Source organism: Prinia subflava, chromosome 12 (assembly GCF_021018805.1).
Source record: "Prinia subflava isolate CZ2003 ecotype Zambia chromosome 12, Cam_Psub_1.2, whole genome shotgun sequence".
In the NCBI taxonomy this organism is placed as follows: Eukaryota; Metazoa; Chordata; class Aves; order Passeriformes; family Cisticolidae; genus Prinia; species Prinia subflava.
In genome coordinates this window covers 20643436-20660522 of record NC_086258.1, presented here as the reverse complement: position 1 = coordinate 20660522, position 17087 = coordinate 20643436, and the positions used below count along the sequence as shown (strand labels likewise).

The 17087-nt window shown below is 46.8% G+C and overlaps 1 protein-coding gene across 1 annotated transcript; it reads left to right on the top strand.

The window, feature by feature from the left end:
* Window positions 1-269: 269 nt before the first annotated feature.
* LOC134557286 (myosin heavy chain, skeletal muscle, adult) lies at window positions 270-15699 on the top strand. Its single transcript, XM_063410154.1, has 38 exons — window positions 270-508; window positions 598-741; window positions 833-989; window positions 2683-2710; window positions 2809-2923; window positions 3009-3101; window positions 3231-3294; window positions 3391-3489; window positions 3597-3700; window positions 3789-3927; window positions 4475-4593; window positions 4692-4841; window positions 5404-5574; window positions 6354-6663; window positions 6821-6897; window positions 7146-7233; window positions 7328-7445; window positions 7766-7889; window positions 7976-8112; window positions 8213-8468; window positions 9255-9497; window positions 9604-9780; window positions 9866-10011; window positions 10103-10193; window positions 10277-10666; window positions 10819-10945; window positions 11123-11241; window positions 11687-11883; window positions 12251-12434; window positions 12521-12686; window positions 12857-12981; window positions 13130-13438; window positions 13540-13743; window positions 14011-14136; window positions 14235-14405; window positions 14495-14599; window positions 14742-14837; window positions 15415-15699. The coding sequence occupies exons 1-38, from the start codon at window positions 302-304 to the stop codon at window positions 15568-15570; spliced, it is 5832 nt and encodes a 1943-aa protein (XP_063266224.1). The 5' UTR covers window positions 270-301; the 3' UTR covers window positions 15571-15699.
* Window positions 15700-17087: the final 1388 nt, after the last annotated feature.

Here is a 17087-nt window from a genome sequence, read left to right as displayed (position 1 = left end):
GACACTACAATCCATAAAGCCAAAGTAAAATCTGTACAGTACCATAAGACACAAATAAGAGAATTTTTTACATGATTATTACATATTATTCAAGGATGAAAGAATTTTTTTCTCTTGTGGGTTTAAACCATTAAACACTAGGAAGGCAACTTTTGGTAGTTTTAGCAATTCTTGTAAGTGCTTAATTTTAAAGCATTAGAAATGCTGTCCTTGCAAACAAGATACATTAATGACCTATTCATGTTCTATTTCTTTTCTCCCACAGGGTTCTTTGCTGATGTGCCTTCAGTAAAGTGCAGACATGGCCTCTGCAGATGCTGAGTTAGCTTGTTTTGGGGAGGCAGCTCCTTACCTCCGAAAATCGGAAAAGGAGAGAATTGAGGCTCAGAACAAACCTTTTGATGCCAAGTCATCCGTCTTTGTGGTTCATCCCAAAGAATCTTTTGTGAAAGGGACAATCCAGAGCAGGGAATCAGGAAAAGTCACTGTCAAGACTGAAGGGGGAGAGGTGAGTCAAAAACAAGGCTGAAGGACAACATTTGATCCCAACTTTGAGCTTTTCAGTGACACATATGGATCTTTCTGTTTCCTTGGCAGACTATGACCGTGAAGGAAGATCAAATCTTCTCCATGAACCCTCCCAAGTATGACAAAATCGAGGACATGGCCATGATGACCCACCTGCACGAACCCGCTGTGCTGTACAACCTCAAAGAGCGTTACGCAGCCTGGATGATCTACGTAAGTGGCAGCAGCAGCTTCCTCTGGGCAGCCTCAGGAGCTGCTGGGCCAGGCCCAGGGGAAGCCACCGTGCTGTGTCCCTTCTCCACAGACCTACTCGGGTCTCTTCTGCGTCACTGTCAACCCCTACAAGTGGCTGCCGGTGTACAACCCCGAGGTGGTGTTGGCCTACCGAGGCAAGAAGCGCCAGGAGGCCCCTCCACACATCTTCTCCATCTCTGACAACGCCTATCAGTTCATGTTAACTGGTGAGTTTCATGATTTTCTTTAAAATCACTTGGCTGTAAACACTCACAAAGGAGAAAAGTCTTTTCATGGCAAAGTAGTTCAACTTAATGGTACTGTGAGGTTGCATGCTCTCTTGTCATTGGAAATGATGAAGACGTTCCTTTGGTTCAAGAGGATCAGGTTAGAGATCATTTAGTCAAACCTGACATCCAGAAGTTCATCCTAATGGGATGTACCTGCACATTCTGAGGGAACTGGAGGACATAATATCTTGGCCTATTTCATTCGCCTTGGAATGGTCATGGCAGTCAGGAGACGTACGTGAGGACTGGAAGAAAGCAAATGTCACAAGTCTTCAAAAAGGATAAAAAGGAAGATCCAAGGAACTACAGGCCTGTCAGCCTCACCTGAGTGGTGGAATGGCTAATCCTGGAGGGTATCTCTAAGAATGCAGAATACAAGAAGTTGATCACAAATAGTCAGCATGGATTCACCAAAGGGAGATTGTGCTTAACCAACCCGATTTCTTCTACAGCGGGACAATTGCATAGAGACATGAGGGGAGAACACTGGATATTGTCTACTTGGATTTCAGCAAGGGTTTTGGTGCTGTTTTTTATGATACCCTCATAGGCAAACTCAGGGAGTAAGGGCTGGACAGGAGAATGGTGAGCTGGATTGAATACTGTCTGAATGGTAGATCTCAAAGGTCTTTATAAGGACTTGTTCTGGCCCTTCAACTGTTCAACATTTTTTAAAATAATCTAGAAGTGATGAAAATATTTCTGATTTGACTAAGTTCTTAAGGTCAGCAAAAATGAAGTCTAATAACAAAGAATTTCAGGGGGACTTTATTACATTAAGTTCTTATTCTGTGAAGCTGCAAGAAATTTTTATGAACAGGAGTGTAAAACAAATACCAGTGGGGAAAAAACTCTCATTGCCAAGAACTTTTATCAATATCTTCTAGTCCCGCTTCAAAATTTTGTCTTAAAGATCATAGATCTACAAAATAAAAAGCTGAAACCTGGAGATACCTGAGCTAGAATGAGAGACCAAAACAGAAAGCATTACTGGGTACAAGGGGTATCTGCACCTGGTGTGCCGTACGAATTTTCAGGCTTCCTTCTTCACAGAGGAATGTAGTAAAGTGGAACAGGTCAAGAGGAAGATGAAAAGGTTTCCCAAAGGTAGGACAGGCTATGGTGGTAACTCTAGAAATAAGATTTTTATTATTTTATAAAACTATGCATGGCAAAGAGAAGATGAATGAAAAAGACAGAGTACATGATGAAACAAGCTCAACTCCAGGAAGGTATTTTTTCCTTCATCATTAAGTAGCTCAAAAATTAAGCATAACAATGGAACACAAAAAGAAGTGACCATGGGTTAAGAGTTTATGAGAAGCACATGCTCCAGTTCAATTCAGCTCACTGATAGACCATTTAATAAGTAACTCTACAAAACTGATCCTTAGATGGAATCATTTCCATAAACAAAATGAACAGTGTGACAGGAAGGGACTATCCAAAAAAAAGATGTACATTTGTGCTACACCAGACACCATCAGAGGGCTGAGATATCAGCTTCCCACCTGCAGCTGGGAACATCAAAATATTCAACAAGGGTGAAGGCACACAGGATTATGAAAGAAATTAGCTGCGTATTGCCAATGCATTAATAACAATCTCCTCTTCTCTGCCTTGTTCCCAGATCGGGAGAACCAGTCCATCCTGATCACGTACGTACACCCCCTGCACGGGTCCCTGCAGGGCTGCCCGGTGCCAGGGGCCCTCCTGCCTGACCACGCTCCCTCTGCTCCTCCCTTGGCTTTGGCAGCGGAGAATCCGGGGCCGGGAAGACTGTGAACACCAAGCGTGTCATCCAGTACTTTGCAACAATTGCAGCCAGCGGAGAGAAGAAAAAGGAGGAGCAGTCATCAGGCAAAATGCAGGTGAGTCAGGAAGAACAGACTGAATGCTTGGCCTGTCATTGCCTTCTCAACTAAACACCATCACTGAATACTCATCACCCTGCAGGGAACGCTTGAGGATCAAATCATCAGCGCCAACCCTCTGCTGGAGGCCTTTGGAAACGCCAAGACCGTGAGGAACGACAACTCCTCACGCTTTGTGAGTTCTTGCTTTGCATAAAATCTCCCCCCCTCATGGGAACACACAGGATGCCTGAGATGTTCTTCATGCAAAGGAGATGTCAGCACAACACATCCAGGCTGACCTGCTGCTGCTTCTGCTTAACAGGGCAAGTTCATCAGAATCCACTTTGGTGCCACAGGCAAACTGGCTTCTGCTGACATTGAAACCTGTAAGAGATTCTCCTGCACTGCTCCCAACCCTTACCTGATTCCCATCTCCATGTACATTCCTACATGTGCCTAACTCTTTCTGCCTGCCTGGGTAGATCTGCTGGAGAAGTCCAGAGTCACTTTCCAGCTCAAGGCGGAAAGGAGCTACCACATCTTTTATCAGATCATGTCCAACAAGAAGCCGGAGCTAATCGGTAGGAATGAGCATTTAGACTTTTTGGGGGTTGATCACTGAGGAACAGCTCCCTCTCTCACCTGATTGGCAAAAGTAACCCCATGCCTTGCCTCTTCCTGCTTTCAGACATGCTCCTCATTACCACCAACCCTTATGATTTCCACTTTGTGAGTCAAGGGGAAGTCACAGTCCCCAGCATTGATGACCAGGAGGAGCTGATGGCCACAGATGTGAGTGACACAGCAACAGGGCACCTACTGAGGGTGACATCTCTGACCTGCTAAGGACAACCTTTTGAATTCCTTATTTTGACTGCAGAGTGCCATCGACATCCTGGGCTTCACTGCAGATGAGAAAACAGCCATCTACAAGCTGACAGGGGCTGTCATGCACTACGGGAACCTGAAGTTCAAGCAGAAACAACGAGAGGAGCAGGCAGAGCCTGATGGCACTGAAGGTATCAGCAAATTCAGGGGCTGATTTGTGCCAAGCCCACACTGTAGTTGCCTTTGTCTCCACATAAAGAATTCCTTTTTTGCCCCCGGTCCCTCTAACTGCAGAGATTCTTTCCTAGTCATGAGAAATTCCATTATTCTATCCAATGGTGTCTCCTCAAAAACATGCTGCCTGAAAGCAGGAACCTCAATTTCAACACAGGATATCTCTCTCTCTCTCTCTTGAAAACCTCCAAACACTAAGACACCCTGATTGGCAATTGTCTTCTTGGTGAAATAACTCCTGTAAGCTGTGCTTCCCAGAAATCCCCTTCCCACAGAAAGAGAATCTGCCTTGCTTTATGTCTTCCTATGCAAGCCATACTTGTTTTTACTTTCAAAGACCATCAGTGGTGTCCAGAATTTGCATTCCTTCACAGGTCTTCTGTACAGGGTGACCTAGGTGTTCTTCAATTCCTAGAACAGGAACAACAGAGCTGTTCACAGCACCTGAACTCTAGAGACTGAATGTAAATAAATGCTTTTCTCACTCTCTCTCGCCACCTCTAGTGGCTGACAAGGCTGCCTATCTAACGGGCCTGAACTCAGCTGAATTTCTCAAGGCCTTGTGTTACCCCCGAGTCAAGGTTGGAAATGAATACGTGACCAAAGGTCAAAACGTGACACAGGTAACATCTGACAGTTGAAAAGGCACAACTTGAAGGAGTATGTGGGCATTTTTCTTTGCCCCTCAGAGGTAACTCCAGTCCTGTCTCCTCTGCTCTAGGTGAACAATTCTGTGGGTGCCCTGGCAAAAGCAATGTTTGAGAAGATGTTCCTGTGGATGGTTGTTCGCATCAACCAACAGCTGGACACGAAGCAGCCCAGGCAGTACTTCATTGGTGTCCTGGACATTGCTGGCTTCGAGATCTTTGATGTAAGGAGCCAGGATTTGTCACCACAGTCAAGCCATGGGCAAGGAGAGGTTACGAGGGCTCAGACACACATAGAGGACTAAGGCTCACACAGCTATGGGCCAAAGGGGTTGATGCTCTTGTAAAGGGAGTGGTCTGGGTAAGCTCAGTGTGTTTCCTGTGCTGAAAATGCAGAGATGATGCAAGGACTTCTGTGTCAGAACACAGAAACACCCTGATTAGTGATCAGAGGCCAGAGAAGTTCTTGGGTGGGACTGAGGAGGTTTCTACTGTCCAGGGGCTCAGAGACCTGACACCATGCAACTACTGAGCTTACCAAAACTTGCAGTTGAGTAGCACAGTGAAAAAGATTTGTAACTTCTGGCTTGATTTGCGAGGCAATAATTAAAATGTCCTTCAAGGACAATGAGGGTTAGAGTAGAAGGCCTGCTAAGGAAACACATGCTGGTACAGCTGGGTTGGGACTGGTGCTTCAACTTCAAACAGCCTTAGGAGAATGGCAGCAAGGACCTGTGGGTTTTGGCACACCTTGAGAACCTGTGCACCTTTCCTTGCTTTGGGCAGTTCAACAGCTTTGAGCAGCTGTGCATCAACTTCACCAATGAGAAACTGCAACAGTTCTTCAACCACCACATGTTCGTGCTGGAGCAGGAGGAGTACAAGAAGGAGGGCATTGAATGGGAGTTCATTGACTTTGGCATGGACCTGGCTGCCTGCATTGAGCTCATTGAGAAGGTACCTCTCCCATGCAAGGATATGATGGCTCTTGGAATTCTGTGGGGTTTCTAAGCTAGTCAGCTCAGAAAGAACTCACAGCCAGACATGTAGCATCAGTTAAGGAAAGCATTTTGCACTCAAATTTAGTTTAGCCGGGGAAAGAGAAATAGGGAAATGCACATGTGTGTCATCAATCTTTATCCAGTCTTCAAGCATGGAAAAGTAACATGGACTTCTACCAAGAGACTTCTAAAGACAAACCCAATTCAATCGCCTTTTCCTCCTTCTCTAAAGGCTCAGATCCAAAGTCCACATACAAATCTGAGAAATAACTATCATATCATTTGACCTTCCCAAACTATGGAGCCCCTTGTAGCTGTTTTCCCCATTTATTTTCTCTTTACCATTGCTCCCCCAATTCTACACCCAATTCTCATGTGAACAGGACAGATATTCCTACCAGTTCTGTGAAGATAAGGCTGCAGGGAGGCAAGGGATGGCAGAAATAAACTCCGTGACTGAGAACAACTCCTGATAAACTTAGCTTTAATCCAGGCTGAGATGCTGCCAACAGCACGACCAACCTTTGATCTTTGTAGCACAGGCTTCTTGTCACTGTCATAGAATCACAGAATGGTTTGGGTTGGAAGGGATCACAAAGAACATTTTGTTCCGATCCCCTGCCATGGGTGGGGGGCTCCTTCCACTAGACCATAGGCAGGTGAATGTCCCCTCCAAAGTGATACTGAACATTTCCATTGTAACCTTTCCTTGTCACTTCTTGTGATTTCTCCCAGCCCATGGGCATCTTCTCCATCCTGGAAGAGGAGTGCATGTTCCCCAAGGCAACTGACACCTCTTTCAAGAACAAGCTCTATGACCAGCACCTGGGCAAGTCCAACAACTTCCAGAAGCCCAAGCCTGCCAAAGGCAAGGCTGAGGCTCACTTCTCCCTGGTGCACTACGCTGGAACAGTGGACTACAACATCACTGGCTGGCTGGAGAAGAACAAGGACCCTCTGAATGAAACTGTCATTGGGCTGTACCAGAAATCATCTGTGAAGACCCTGGCTTTACTCTTTGCCAACTATGGTGGAGCAGATGCAGGTCAGTTTTGTGGAAATTGTATTTCCAATATGGGACAAAGTTTTCTGACAATTAAAGCTGCAAACACTAGAAATGTAATGTGGCTTTGTGTTCTGCAGTATCTAATATATATTGTCCATAATAAAAAATATTTCATTTTCTTTTCTGTGACTTGCAGAGGCTGGTGGTGGTGGTGGCAAGAAGGGAGGCAAGAAGAAGGGTTCTTCTTTCCAGACTGTCTCAGCTCTCTTCAGGGTAAGAGCAAAATTATTTCCTCATTTAAATAGCCACTGAAATATCACAGGAGTTCACTGAAATTGCAGTCAGAAGACAGGCCTGTAATTCACAAAGACTCTGATTCATATTTATACAAGTTTTACAACACATAATCATGCATTTCCTAGAGTTCAAGACATGGAAAGACTCAGGTTTTTTATACACATCATAGATAAGCATGAGGGTCTTACTAGCTTAAACCTTAACTTTTCCTTGTAATCTCACAGGAGAATTTGAATAAGCTGATGGCTAACTTGAGAAGCACTCACCCCCATTTTGTACGGTGCATCATCCCTAATGAAACTAAAACACCTGGTAAGGCAAGCCAAGAGGAGGAAAGCTTGAGCAGCGGCAGCTCTTCTCCTGAGTGTCCAACAGCAGGGTGCTTACTAATGGTGGTGTTTGCCAGGTGCCATGGAGCACGAGCTGGTGCTGCACCAGCTGCGCTGTAACGGCGTGCTGGAAGGGATCAGGATCTGCAGGAAAGGGTTCCCCAGCAGAGTCCTCTATGCTGACTTCAAACAGAGGTAAGAGCTCTGCACCTCTCTGCCCATTCTGACCAAGATGAAGAGCCTGAGCATCTTAACAATCTCCACATTTCACATTGTAATGTTTTGCTGTGAATTTATGATTTTATGCTGATTGTGAGGATTCACTCGAACTCTGAGTCAATGATACGAAAGATTTATGCACTTTCTTGCATTGTCTTTCAAGATTTGCATTGTCCTGAAAGCATGCAGTCTCTAAAACATGTTATTATTCAGCTATTGCTGAGTAGGTTGTGAGGTTCAATCACAGTGATGGTTTCAGAACTGTTAATTTCTTGATGTTCTGCTTTCTTCTACAGATACAGAGTACTTAATGCCAGTGCTATTCCAGAAGGTCAGTTTATGGATAACAAGAAGGCTTCAGAGAAGCTTCTTGGGTCCATTGATGTTGACCACACCCAGTACAGATTTGGTCACACCAAGGTAGAATGAAGTTCTGTATCTAAATACAGTGTAGCCCAGTAGTGCACTACACAATACTCATGTACTAAAATCTTGCCTTTCTCAAGGTGTTCTTCAAAGCTGGACTGATAGGTGTGCTAGAGGAGATGAGAGATGAGAAACTGGCAGCAATTATGACCATGATACAAGCCAGGTGCAGAGGCTTCCTGATGAGAGTGGAGTACCAGAGAATGGTGGAGAGGAGGTAGATACTTCTCACTTGTTTGTTATGCTCTAATGATAGTTGGCTGAGTCGAAATTCACCAAACAGAAGATATTCAATAATCATGTGGATTTGTTTTCAGGGAGTCCATCTTCTGCATCCAGTACAACGTCCGTTCATTCATGAATGTCAAACACTGGCCATGGATGAAGCTGTTCTTCAAGATCAAGCCCTTGCTGAAGAGTGCTGAGTCTGAGAAGGAGATGGCCAACATGAAGGAAGAGTTTGAGAAAACCAAGGAGGAGCTTGCAAAGTCTGAAGCAAAGCGGAAAGAGCTTGAAGAGAAAATGGTGGCCTTGGTGCAGGAGAAAAATGACCTGCAGCTCCAAGTGCAGGCTGTGAGTACCACTGTTCATTTCTCCCTGGAAAAAGAATGATATATTGTCAGAATGCCTCTTGTCCTGCACAGAGAATCACAGGAATTAATGGGTGGTAGAAAACAGACTAAATCACTCTGAAGTACTCTAATACTGAGTAAAGAGGCACTGGCAGGGGCATAGTGAGATTCCTGGGAGACTCACATGGCACTCATGACATTCCTATTGTCTATGGAAAGAGTCATGTAGCACCAGCCAATGTGTATTGAACAGCAGAGAAACCAGAGATGGAAGGGAAATAACTTTCAAAGCACTGTTTCTGTCTAACACAATAAAAGCACACCTGAGAAGGACCCACTTTTCCTCAAAACTCAATTAGGAAAATGCAGTTTGACCAAAGAAAGCAAGTCTTTCTCCACGGAAGTATTCTCATAAAGCTTCTATTGCTCATATACTATGAAGTTAACTAGTCAGTTAAACAGAAGGTATTGAATATTTTTCCATGAGAAAAATATTCCAAGCCCTTTTTCTTGCTGAAACTAGAAACTGAAGGAACCCATCTTCCATTTTGCTTGTGGGTGCAATGAGGAATTCTCATAGCTAGTCACCCTGGATGATTTACTTAAGAGACACAAAAACTTTGGAATAAATACTGATTCCAAATCAAAAGGTTTCCCAGTAAACACCACTCAAGATCCTCCTGTTGCTGGAGTTGAAGGTCAGGTTCAGCCGCAGTTCACTGATAAAAAAGGCAGAGAACAGAAACTTCAAAACATGAGAACGCACAAAATTTTGTCTCCACACCAGGAAGCAGATAGCTTGGCTGATGCTGAGGAAAGGTGTGACCAGCTCATCAAAACCAAAATACAGCTGGAAGCCAAAATTAAGGAGGTGACTGAAAGGGCTGAGGATGAAGAGGAAATTAATGCTGAGCTGACAGCCAAGAAGAGGAAACTGGAGGATGAATGTTCAGAGCTGAAGAAAGATATTGATGACCTTGAGCTAACACTGGCCAAGGTGGAGAAGGAAAAACATGCCACTGAAAACAAGGTATGAGGTAGAACCTGTCACTCGCACTCCAGAAAATGGGCTGTGGGCTATTACAGGACTTCTGTATCTGCTTCCTTGATTTACATTTGCTCCCTTCTTCATGAAGGTGAAAAACCTGACTGAAGAGATGGCAGCCTTGGACGAGACCATCGCCAAGCTGACAAAAGAGAAGAAAGCCCTCCAAGAGGCCCATCAGCAGACCCTGGATGACCTGCAGGCAGAGGAGGACAAAGTCAATACTCTGACCAAAGCCAAGACCAAGCTGGAACAGCAAGTGGACGATGTAAGCACACAGATAGAGAGCAGGAACAGGACAGGTATGGAGCCTGACCTGCCTGGTAGAGCCCTGATGGTCTTGTTGTGTTTAGCTGGAAGGGTCCCTGGAGCAAGAGAAGAAACTGCGCATGGACCTGGAGAGAGCCAAGAGGAAACTGGAAGGAGACCTGAAGCTGGCCCAGGACAGCATCATGGATTTGGAGAATGATAAGCAGCAGCTGGATGAGAAACTGAAGAAGTAAGTGTGGCTCTGGGGCACCTGACTGAGTGCTGGGCTGCAGCACCTGTTTTTTTTCTTTGAGCTCTAACACGGTTCACTTGGCCCACAGGAAAGACTTTGAAATCAGCCAGATCCAGAGCAAGATCGAGGATGAACAAGCCCTGGGTATGCAATTTCAGAAGAAGATCAAGGAGCTGCAGGCAAGTCTCTGTTCCTTCCCCTGCCTTGCTCAGGCTCAGGCCTGAGGAGGGCACGGGTGTGAGGGGTCCCTGGTGTTGTGCAGGCCCGCATTGAGGAGCTGGAGGAGGAAATTGAGGCAGAGCGAACGTCTCGCGCCAAAGCAGAGAAGCATCGGGCTGACCTGTCCAGGGAGCTGGAGGAGATCAGCGAGCGCCTGGAAGAAGCAGGAGGGGCCACAGCAGCTCAGGTTGAGATGAACAAGAAGCGCGAGGCAGAGTTCCAGAAGATGCGGCGTGACCTGGAAGAGGCCACGCTGCAGCACGAAGCCACGGCTGCCGCCCTGCGCAAGAAGCACGCGGACAGCACGGCTGAGCTGGGCGAGCAGATCGACAACCTGCAACGCGTCAAGCAGAAGCTGGAGAAGGAGAAGAGTGAGCTCAAGATGGAGATCGATGACCTGGCCAGCAACATGGAGTCTGTCTCCAAAGCCAAGGTATGCAGTTGCAGGAGAAAAAGCTCACAGGGACAAAGTGTGGCACAAAAGCTGCCTCTTCCAGACACTTTGCCAGAAACACAATCCCCACTGTGACAATAGGGCAGACTGCAGTCCATCATCTCTTGTCCCTTCCCGTGTTTCCTCTCTAGGCCAACCTGGAGAAGATGTGCCGCACTCTGGAAGATCAGCTGAGTGAGCTGAAAACAAAGGAGGAGCAGAATCAGCGCATGATCAACGACCTCAATACACAAAGAGCTCGTCTGCAGACAGAGTCAGGTGAGACATCCTCACCCCTGAAGTTCCAGGGCAGCACTTGCATGCCCTCAGCAAGCCACATGGTTCAAGGTGGCAGCTGGTAGAAGCTTTCCAGGCCCTTCCTGGTTACGTGGCTTTACAGGCAGAAGGTGTCATAGGAGGAACAGTCTGCTTCCTTTTTTCCCTTTCCCTTCCCAGGTGAATATTCCCGTCAGGTGGAGGAGAAAGATGCTCTGATTTCTCAGCTGTCAAGGGGCAAGCAAGGATTTACCCAACAGATTGAAGAACTCAAGAGACATCTAGAGGAAGAAATCAAGGTCTGCAAGTACCCTACTGTCCACAGCCGACATCACCCCCAAAATTGCAGAATCTTGTCTGATACTAGACTGCTTCAATGTTCCTTCCCCAAACACACATAGGAGTGAAGGGAACAGCACTAATGCAGAATCCCCTCCTCTTCCACTAGAGACGGAAGGAAGCAGGATACTTTAGCTGCTTGAGGAAGTCAACCACAAGTCTTCCATGAGATTCTGATGATCCTCTCTAAGACACAATTCCGCCACACATGTACACAAACACCAGACTACTGTTCCCAGAGGAGCTGTCACTAACATGTCCTGATGCTCCAGAATATGTCAATGAGGGCTTCACCAGATCTACAACTGCCCAATTAGAGTTTCATTCCATTTTCACTGTGAAGTTCACAGTCATGAGACATTTCAGGATAAGTATTCCAGTTACCAAACCCAACTGTCCCCACAGGCCAAGAATGCCCTGGCCCATGCCCTGCAGTCCGCTCGCCACGACTGTGACCTGCTAAGGGAACAATATGAGGAGGAGCAGGAGGCCAAGGGGGAGCTGCAGCGAGCCCTGTCCAAGGCCAATGGGGAAGTGGCCCAGTGGAGAACCAAATACGAGACGGACGCGATTCAGCGCACGGAGGAGCTTGAGGAGGCCAAGTACGTGGGGAAGCAGGGTGGCAAATGATGGGAGAAGACTGAAACTGGTCAAGAGAAATTGGAATCTCTGGGATTTGTTTAAGACAAAAGTGGGATAAAGGCAAAGACATACTGTCTTTGTAAAAAAAAGAGAAAGGATGGAGAGAGAGAAAAAGTGTAGATGGGAAGAGAAAACATAGGATGTACAAGTGCTAAGACAGGCCTAATCCTCCATAGGTGATAGGACACAGCAAAGGATAGATCCTTCTGCATCTGTCAAAAGTGCTTGGCTCAAAACCCCCAAAAGTGACAAATCTACCCTCTTATCATGTTGAAGAACTAATGCCCTTCCAAGCTCTAACGTGCAACTGTGCTTTTCTCCTCCCAGAAAGAAGCTGGCCCAGCGTCTGCAGGATGCAGAGGAACATGTTGAGGCTGTCAATGCCAAATGTGCCTCCCTGGAAAAGACAAAGCAGAGGCTGCAGAATGAAGTGGAGGACCTGATGATTGATGTGGAGAGATCCAATGCTGCCTGTGCTGCTCTGGATAAGAAGCAGAAGAACTTTGACAAGGTCTTTTGGCCTCCAGCACCAGCACTCCTGGCCACAGCAGGGCACCATGATGGTCAGAACCCGACTCACACCCCTTTTCTCTTCAGATCCTGGCAGAATGGAAGCAGAAGTATGAGGAAACACAGGCTGAGCTGGAGGCCGCCCAGAAGGAGTCACGCTCTCTCAGCACAGAGCTATTCAAGATGAAGAATGCCTATGAGGAGTCCTTGGACCACCTGGAAACAATGAAGCGGGAGAACAAGAACTTGCAGCGTAAGTCCCTGGCCCTCTGCTCCTCACTGGCCTTGCTCACTATCAGCCATTAGCACCATTCTGCATGGGGCTGTGCCTGCAGGTCTGCAGAGATGCCTGTCCCCTTGGTGGGACGGGACCTTCCCATTCTGCTCTGTGCCTGACCATGCCATTGGTCTTTGTTCCCACAGAGGAGATTTCCGACCTCACGGAGCAGATTGCTGAGGGAGGGAAGGCGATTCATGAGCTGGAGAAAGTCAAGAAGCAGGTTGAGCAGGAGAAATCTGAACTGCAAGCCTCCCTGGAGGAAGCTGAGGTACATACAGTGTTAATAAATGGTGTCCCCAGAAAGACTATGGATGTAGTTCTTTGGAGAGACAGCAGGAAAGCAAGTCCACCTGTCATGTGGAACTGCACAAAAGGTTTCTTAGGAAGTAAGATACTCTTCTTGCTGAATTGTGCAGGCCTCCCTGGAACATGAGGAGGGGAAGATCCTGCGCCTGCAGCTTGAGCTCAACCAAGTGAAGTCTGAGATTGACAGGAAGATAGCAGAGAAAGATGAGGAGATTGACCAGCTGAAGAGAAACCACCTGCGAGTGGTGGACTCCATGCAGAGCACTCTGGATGCTGAGATCAGGAGCAGGAACGAAGCCCTGAGGCTGAAGAAGAAGATGGAGGGAGACCTGAATGAAATGGAGATCCAGCTGAGCCATGCCAACCGCCAGGCTGCAGAGGCACAGAAGAACCTGAGAAACACCCAGGCAGTGCTTAAGGTCTGTCCAGGAAAGCTATAGAAAGAAAAATGAGATCCCTGACATGTTTGCCACTCAAGCACCCATTGACACCTGGTAATTTCTCCTGTGTCTCTTTCCAGGACACTCAGCTGCACTTGGATGATGCTCTCAGGACACAGGATGACCTGAAGGAGCAGGTGGCCATGGTGGAGCGCAGAGCAAACCTGCTGCAGGCTGAAGTTGAGGAGCTCCGGGCAGCCCTGGAGCAGACAGAGAGATCAAGAAAACTGGCTGAGCAGGAGCTTCTGGATGCCACTGAACGTGCTCAGCTCCTCCATACCCAGGTCAGGCACTGCTGGAAAGTATTCCCATTCATAAATGATAACAAAGAATTAAATTGGCATGCATCTTGTAAGTGATTACTCTGTAAACATTTGAAGAAGTGTGCTGCAACATGTCCCCTCCAGCCAGCCCTCAATATCTGGTTTACTGCTCTGGTGCTAAAGAAGTCTCTTGCACTGAAGACTTTCCTAAACTCTACCCTCGTTTTCAGGCCTTGATGTGGAGGCATTTGGTCTGACAGTAGGAATCCTGTCTTTCCTCTTACACAGAACACCAGCTTGATCAACACCAAGAAGAAGCTGGAAACAGACATTGCCCAGATCCAGGGTGAAATGGAGGACACCATCCAGGAAGCCCGCAATGCTGAGGAGAAGGCCAAGAAGGCCATCACAGATGTGAGTTGGACACTCCAGGCATTTTTTGCTGATGGTGAATCTACTATGTCCAAAATATTTCCAGCCCCCAAATGGCTTTGCCCCTTTGCTCTGATCAGGCGGCCATGATGGCAGAAGAGCTGAAGAAGGAGCAGGACACCAGTGCCCACCTGGAGAGGATGAAGAAGAACCTGGACCAGACGGTCAAGGACCTGCAGCACCGTCTGGAGGAAGCTGAGCAGCTGGCACTGAAGGGAGGGAAGAAGCAGATCCAGAAGCTGGAGGCCAGGGTGTGTAGGGCTGGGGCTGTGTGTGAGTTGTGTCTGTGTCCCTGCAGAGACATTGTCAGGAGGCTGCAGGGATGGGCTTGTCCTTGCAGGTGCGGGAGCTGGAAGGGGAGGTGGATGCTGAGCAGAAGCGCAGCGCTGAAGCCGTGAAGGGAGTGCGCAAGTACGAGCGCAGGGTGAAGGAACTGACCTACCAGGTAAGGCAGGAGCCCTCCTGCTCTGACACACTTTGCTCACAGCAAGGCACACTTTGTACACCCCATCCCCAAGGGGAATTGTCAGCCTTGTGTGATGCAGAACCAAGAATTGACTCTCTTTGCTGTTCACCAACCACTCTAGTCTGAGGAAGACAGGAAGAATGTCCTCAGGCTGCAGGATCTGGTGGACAAGCTGCAAATGAAAGTGAAGTCCTACAAGAGACAAGCTGAGGAGGCTGTAAGTATTGCTTGGAGTATTGAAAAGGCCACATTCCATTGGGGCAGGACTCACATTGAATGAGGCTGAATACCAGCAGAGGGCTATGAAAGAAACTCCTGAGACACAAATGTCTTGGCCACGCTGTTTTGGTCTTGTGTCATGAAGCCTTGGGGAGCTCTGGGCACCCTGTGGTCATGGACATTCATTAAGGGAAGTTCTGCAGTGTGTTCCACACAGGAGGCCCCAGTGAACAAACCCAGGGGCCACACCCACTGACTGACAAGTTCCTGAATCTCTGCTAGTAATCAGCAGCAGAAGGCTTTGGGGACTTCTTAACCCAGTAACTCATACAGAAATTAGTGTGAGACTAAGTAAAGAAATGACAAATCAAAACAATGAAATTGCTCCTCACCTGTGACATAGTCCTGGTGAAGCTTGTTCCTGTAGGGTGCTGAAAAGAGGAGGATGAGGAGCTCTGTGTGAGGCTGATGTGTGAGCAGTGGTGGGAGCGGGATGGAGATCTGCAAGGCTGCCTTGCAGCAGGAGTGAAAGCCCTGCCCTGTGCTCCTGACCCTGACTGCCTTTCCCCACACAGGAGGAGCTGTCCAATGTCAACCTCTCCAAGTTCCGCAAGATCCAGCACGAGCTGGAGGAGGCCGAGGAGCGGGCTGACATTGCAGAGTCACAGGTCAACAAGCTCCGAGTGAAGAGCCGGGAAATGCATGGCAAGAAGATCGAAGAGGAAGAGTGAGAATGTCACGAGGCAGCAAAGTGACCTGAGGGCAGCACAAAATGTGAACCCATTGTCACTTCCTTCTTTCTGCAGTTTTTGTTTTGAACCACTTAATATCTAGAGAATAAATCCCGTAGATTCCTTTGTGTGCATACCATGAGCAGTACTCTTCATTTCTTTCTGGTTTTATTGGTTAGACCTTTATTACCATTTTTGGTACAGTTTTGTCTTTAATCTCCATGTACCTATGTCACAATGCAGCTTTTTGTCTTCTAGTTCCTGACTCTTTATCCCTTCTTTTTTTCATAGTGACTGAGGTATGAATAGAAAAATAACATCACATGAAGAGAAATCAAGGACAGTAATTCCTGATTGTGACTCCTGCAAGTTCTTCCTACTGGTATACTCCAGACAAAATCTTATATTATATTTACCCTTATGGCACCTCAGCACTTTCCAGCTTGCAACTGTCAGTTGTGAGATGCTCCTTTTGCTGGCCTCTGCAAATAATTTATAGAGAGCTAATAACCCAAGGAGTTCATGGGTTTTTGTGAAGCTGACAGAAAGCAGTCTTTAGTCTCCATTATTTTTTCTTCTTGCATTTAATTAGAAGACCATGAAGAGTATCACATCCCCTTGAATTAAAACTGAGAAAGCTGGTGACAGTTCTGTAAGAATCCCTTTAGTTTCTATAAATTAGGTCAGTGTCTACAAAAGCTGAGTTTCTGCCACACTACTTTCTGAAACACTGCCCTGTCCTGAGGAATTTTTGTCTCCTGATGAGAAAGACCAGCTGTTTGATGTAGTGTTTTCCTTACTGGATGTGTAGGAACTCAAAACCCCCACCAGGAGCTTCTCTCACTAGCCTATGGCAAGAGAGGTCAGAGTAGACAGTGAGCAGGTAAGAGACAGCTTGCAGTAGACAAGCAGTGAAAGGAAAACACTTCATTAGTAGCTGTCATTTCCTGTCTAGACTCATGATTTTGCATTCTATGTGCAAAAGGCAATAAAGAAGATGGGCAATTAAATGGCAGATTCTGAGCCTGAGCAGAGGTCCAGATAAACTGACAATGAAGACTTGAGTGCAGGGGGAGAACGTTACCATGTTCAGTCGCAGGCCTCCTAGGACAGAGAACACTGCTGCAGCTGCAGATTCTGAATTCCGAGGGAGCACTGACCAAGCATATGTAACACCTCCAGGGAAACAACTGGTATGGGGAACTGAGGACAGGTGGTTTATGTCCTTCCAAAAGGAGTACTCTGGTAAATTCCAAACAGCCTTATATATGAAAAAAAACCACACAAAACTTTGAGAGGATAGGTGAGCATGTGGACAGAGAGATACAGTGGATACAATTGACTGGAATTTCCAAAACCTTTCAGCAAGGTATCCCAACAAAGGCTTTTATAGAAATGATGAAGCCATGGGATAAAAAGGAAGCCACTTACTCAGAGACAGAATGAAAGTGAAGAGTTATGTGTGCTGGGGCTGTGTTGTTCAATCTACTGATAAGGCAGACAATATCAAGCTGGAT